This window comes from Manacus vitellinus, unplaced genomic scaffold (assembly GCF_001715985.3).
Source record: "Manacus vitellinus isolate BGI_N305 unplaced genomic scaffold, ASM171598v3 scaffold_27_pilon, whole genome shotgun sequence".
In the NCBI taxonomy this organism is placed as follows: Eukaryota; Metazoa; Chordata; class Aves; order Passeriformes; family Pipridae; genus Manacus; species Manacus vitellinus.
Window position 1 is genome coordinate 10,880,692 of NW_021940039.1, and position 5,662 is coordinate 10,886,353.

The 5,662-nt window shown below is 62.6% G+C and overlaps 1 protein-coding gene across 1 annotated transcript; it reads left to right on the top strand.

Moving 5' to 3' along the window:
* Window positions 1-257: 257 nt before the first annotated feature.
* RNF208 (ring finger protein 208) lies at window positions 258-4,271 on the top strand. The gene is given in 4 exon segments (XM_018074455.2): window positions 258-304; window positions 1,298-2,176; window positions 2,178-2,247; window positions 2,250-4,271. Coding segments are annotated over 3 exon segments (789 nt in total). The 5' UTR covers window positions 258-304; window positions 1,298-2,014; the 3' UTR covers window positions 2,807-4,271.
* Window positions 4,272-5,662: the final 1,391 nt, after the last annotated feature.

Here is a 5,662-nt window from a genome sequence, read left to right on the forward strand (position 1 = left end):
CCAGGGATGATGAGGGTGCAGGCTATGTCGGGGAGGCTGTGTTGCCCCACGGGTGATGGGGTGCAGGCTATGTCGGGGAGGCTGTGTTGCCCCACGGGTGATGGGGTGCAGGGTATGGGGGGGGGGTTGTGTTGCCACAGGGTGATGGGGATGTGGGGTACAGTGGGGGGCTGTATTTCACCCCGGGGTGATGGGGTGCAAAGTGCTGCACCAGGGCTGTGTGTGGAGGGGTGTGACAGCAGGAGCTTGGGAACATGGTGACAGTGTGTGGCACTTCTGACCACCCGGATCACTGTGCCCGTGGGTGAGTGTCTCTGTGAGAGCTGCAGGCAGAGCCCCTGGGGCTGCTGCTGTCTGCGGGGCAGGGGGGAGGAATATATGGCACTTGTGGGGTGCAGGGTGAGGGGTGCAGTATGTGGGCCCATGATGGGGGATGCAGGACGTGAGGCCTCCCTCCTCAGGGCCAGATGCTTGCAGGACCCCGGTGTTGCCAGGGCATGGCCCCTGGGACACCTCGACTGGGGTTCGGCAGGGATCCAGCCCCCCCCAGCTCTCAGGCACTTGGGGTTGAACCCCCATGGCCTCTCTTCATCCCCAAAGGCTCCTGCTGCAACCAGATGGCCCCCTCGGGCCCCCTCTGCCAGGCCTGGCAGCGCTCAGCAGGAGCAGGCATCCCTCTAACAGGATTTGCCGTGTGATGGAGGAAAGCGCCTTCGCCCTTCTCAGAGGAGAGCTGGGCTGGCACAGGGGCTGCTGAGGGAGAAAATGGCCACAGGCTGGGTGCCTGCTCCCCATCTCCTGCCCCCAAATTTGGACCGTCCTGTCCAGAAGCCCCGGGACAAGGGCAGGGAGATGGGAAGGGGGAGAGGAAGCTGGAGGAAGGGATAATAGCAGGGACAGATCGGGAGCAAGCGATGGAGGTAAAAATAGATCCACTGAGCAGAGGAGGGGCTAAACGTGAGAGAAAATCCTGAGCAGAGGCAGATCGGTGGAGGAGCCCCTTCAGGAGGGGCCCTGTGTCCCAGTGGGACACGGGGGGACCTACCCTCCCATCCCCAGGGCAGAGGGGGGTTCCAGGACCCCACACTCAGGGTCACTGAGGGGATGCCTGTGGGGAAATACCTGCCTGCTCCCATTTCCGCAGCCCAAGCACGCGGGCGGATGGACAGGACCTGCAGGGCTCAGTTGCCAAATTGCCGGGATGCAGGCAGGCAGGCAGGCATCCCGAGGGAGTGCTGGCAGCCAGTAGATCCCTGAAGAGCCTTGGATCCAACCCTCTCTTGCTTTTCATTTCCAGCAAGCAAGAAGCTGAGCTGGGGACAGAGGTACCAGGGACGGAGGGGACAAGGTGCCTGGTGGCCTCGCAGCAGCCAAGGTGAGCTGCCCTCCGGCAGGGGATGCACCCTGAGACCCTGCCCTGTGGGAGCTGCCGGTGACGTTAAGTGGGAGAGCTGGGAAGTCAGAGCAAAGGAATTTGCAAACACATTCCTCAGCGCCACGAGGATCCCACCGCGAGTAAACAGGAATAAAGGCTGGGCTGGGGCAAACTGAGAGCTGCTTCTGGTTCCTGTGAGACCCTCCCTGGATTCACCTGCCCCGGGCAGTGCCCGGCATCACCATCCCCAGATTACTGTTCCTGACTGCAACTGATCTGGTGGGAAGTGGCAGTGAAGGCAAAGAGGAGGGCTGCTGTGTGACTGAGGAGGGCTGCTGAGTGACTGCCAATGTCACCATAACATCCCAGAGAGGCTGCAGGGAACTGACACTTTGATCGCCCGCCCAAGAGCATCCTGCAAGGCAGGCAGGATGCCACTCTGAGCCCTGCCTTCCCCTGCCTGCCCCGGCCTCGCACCTGGCACCCTCAGGGCTGGCTGGAGAAGAGGGGCGTGGGGCCCTCTGGTGCTGCCCCGTGTCCCCAGGATGCTCTCCCGCGCCAGCAGCTGCTCCCCGTGCTTCTGCTCCGCTGCCAGACCAAGATTGAAAGCTCAGCAGGCTGCCAGCATGTTTTAGCCTCATGCAGGCGTCCCTCGGAGACCCCAGAGCAGTGGACAGTAATGTGAAAACGATACTCATGTCGTGTCTGAAAGGGCAACAGGTCATCATTAAAATGGAGGCGATGAAAATCATCCACCCGGAGAAGTTTTCGGAGCTGCAGGCGTCGCAGCCACGCTACGCGCCCGGCCCCGCGCCGCGAGCCGCCCCTTGTGGCCAAGCGTGCGTGGCCCTCCGAGTCCGAGATCATCGTCAACAGGCGTGCGGGGACATCCCCGCCTGGATGCCACCCCGGCCCCCTGCCGCTGCCCGGACTCCCCCCCTGCCGCGGCGAGAGGCGGGTACCAGAGCCAGCGGAAGGGCAGCTCCGAGGTCTGCTAGCCGGCAGCCCCCGTCGGACGAGGTGATCGTCAACCAGTACGTGCTGCACCCCTCGACGCCCTGCGAGCCCCTGGAGTGCCCCACCTGCGGCCACATGTACAACTTCACCAACAAGCGGCCCCGCATCCTCTCCTGCCTGCACTCGGTGTGCGAGGAGTGCCTGCAGATCCTCTACGAGTCCTGCCCCAAGTACAAGTTCATCTCCTGCCCCACCTGCAAGAGGGAGACCGTCCTCTTCACCGACTACGGGCTGGCAGCGCTGGCTGTCAACACCAGTATCCTGAACAGACTGCCAGCCGAGGCTCTGGCTGCCAACCCCGTCCAGTGGAGCAGCGACACCGACCGCAGCTGCTACCAGACCTTCCGCCAGTACTGTGGGGCCGCCTGCACCTGCCACATCCGGAACCCACTGTCCTCCTGCACCATCATGTGAGCCCTGCGCCCCTGCCCGCACCTCCTGGCACACAGTGGGTGGGAGAGCTCAGCGCAGCACCACGACTGGTCTCCAGTCCCCTCTTTGCCAGTGGCACAGCCAGGGAAAGCTCTGACACTCGTCACAGCCAAGGACATGGGACCAGCGTCCTCACTAGCACTGTCGGGAGGTGATGGGGATGCTGGGACCTGGCAGCAGCCCCCAACACACCGGTGGTGCCCAGGGCGAGGGACACTGGGATGGGGAGCACATCTACCAGCACATCCAGGGGCTCCAGCTCCCCCTGGCTCTGCAGTGGGTGCCCCTGCTGTGCATCGAGCACCTCGCCGTGCTCCTTCCCCAGGCACCTCTCCCTCCTCTGTCCCCGGCTCTCCCGAGAGTGGACGCTGGGTCCCATCTGGGGTGACACCCTCCCCATCGCCCCACGGCCGGCAGCAGCAGCACAAGGAGCCCTGGAGGTGCACGATGCCACACTGGGCCACCCTCCCAGCACAGGAAGCGAGGACAGGTCCCCAGCTGCCCCCTCCTCCCCCCGTCTCTGTAAGTTATTTGCCAAAGCTTTCATCTCAGTGGCCACGCCGCCAAGCGCCGAGTCTCAGTCGCCACGCCAAGCCGCCGCACCGGCCCCTCGGATGCCAGCAGACACGCGGCCCGTTTCCTCCACAGGCCCTTGAGGAAAGCTCCACTTTGTCCTCGTTTTGGAGGATTCTTGTTTTTTCCCCATCCATCCCCAGCTGCCCCATCCCAGCCCATTATGTGTTCACAAAGGCATTGAGCTGTGCCCGTTCTCTGCTGCTCCACCTGAGACCCACACCTATGCCCTGTGAGATGGCTCCTGGGGGTGGCATGGGGTCCGGTATCCCAAATTGCTGGGTCCAGTGAGGGGATTTGGCAAGGCAGGGGACTGAGGTCTGGCTCCTGCCCACAGTCCCTTCCCTGGAGCAGCATCTCTGATGTGACCCCTGTGCGGAGGGGCTGGCAGGGCAGCAGCCCCCTGTGCACAGTCTTGCTTTCTCCAGAGCATCCAGAGGAGTAAGTTTGCTGCCAAAAAAGCAAAAAAAATAAAGAAAAAGCCATAAATTTGTGGGTGTTCCCACGGGGCTGAGCACCATAACCCAGCACACCAGGGGTACATGCCAGCCAGCCCCGGAGCATGGGGGCTGAGCGAGCTAGAGGGGTCCCAGAACCCTGCATCCTGGAGGAAAGAGCAGCCCCTGGCACTGGCCAAAGCTCAGCATCCACCCAGGGAGAGGGGCCAGACCATCCCCCTGCCCGCCCCGAGGGAGCGGGCCTTGCTGCCGACACAGCCCCGGGACCACCCCCTGGTGCAGAACGGGGCCGGTACTGTCTCTGTGTTGCTCTGCCAATGCCTCCCGCTGCTGGTTGTGACCATGATCATGTTTTATACCCGGCCTTGTTCTGACCCCCATCAGTCTCCCCAATAAAGATTATATTGGAACGAACAGCGAGCCGGAGTCTTGGGGCAGCGTCGCTGCGGGCAGCAGTGGGGGACACACCGGGATGCTGCACCCTGGCTCTGTTCCATCTCGGGCAAGCTGGGGGAGATACCCAGGGTTAGTGCTTTCCCCTGGGCCGACACCTCTTCCTCAAACCTGGCTCTTGGCTCTGGTGCAGTCGTGTCCCCTCCCTGCCCAGTTCCTGGTCCCACCGCACGTGGATGGGCACCGTGGGGGACCCTGCCCACCTTGGCGAGTGGTCCCCAGCCACACCAAGGGCTCTCAAACACCTGCTGGATGCCCCTTTCTCCCTGAGTGATGTGGGATACCGAGGCGAGGGTATGCCAGGTGGCACATGGTGTGGGAGGGAGCCGGGCAGGGACACGGGCAGTGCTGGGCTGTCTCAGCCCCTCTCTGGGGGCACACAGGGACTGCCCTGGGGGCTGCTGTGCACCCACCAGCACTGGCCAATGGCATCGGTGGGGAACACCTGCTGCCTGCCCCCAGTGGACCCAGGGGTCACCAGGATGGCAGCTCCCCCTCTGGAAGAGGCAGGAATTCGCAGCAGGAGCTGCTGGGAGGACACTCCCAGGACACAGCAGCTCCCCGAGGTGTGAGCTGAGCACACGGGCTGGTGTGTGCACGTGCACGCTGGAGGCTGTGTGTGTGTGCACAGAGAGGGTCTCTGTGCAGGCACAGCCCCACTGGCCCAGTACTGGGCCCCATATTTCCCTTCTCCAGGAGCAGCAACTCCTGCTGTGGGCCATGGTGGAGCAGCTGCTTCCAAAGCACCAGCACGTCCCACAGCCCCCACCCCGGTGGGTGCAGAGGGTATGGGGTGGCTGCAGACCCCTTGTCCTTGGTTGATGATTCCCATCCCAGGGGGGTTTCTATGTCTGGAAAACAAAACCACATCCCAGTCCACAGTTGCTGAATTACAGCATCAATAATGCAGCTGATGCCATCCCCCTCCCCGAGCACACTGCTACCTGTCTCTCTGTTCCTGCAACCACATGCCCATCCTGCACCCACATTCCTGCCATCCTTTATGGATGTGGGGGGCATATGCAGCCCTGGCACAGGGCAGGTGTCTCCTGGTGGTCACAGCAACATCCCAGTGAGTCTGATGTGGCTGCTTGGGGAAGCTGGGGCAGCCCCACATCTGGAATATGCATCTGCCTCACCCCAAAGGCTCATCCCGAACCCAGGATAAATGTCTCCAACACCCCAAAGGCTCATATCAAATCCAGGCTGAGCATCTCTGTCCCCAAAGACACAGAAGCAATGGGCCAGCCAGGGCAGAGGTGGCAGCAATTTTGCCCTCAAAGCTGGAATTTGCCCTTTCTATTACATAAGGATGAAGGGTACAGCATGTCCTTCCCCACCCTCGTGGCACCTC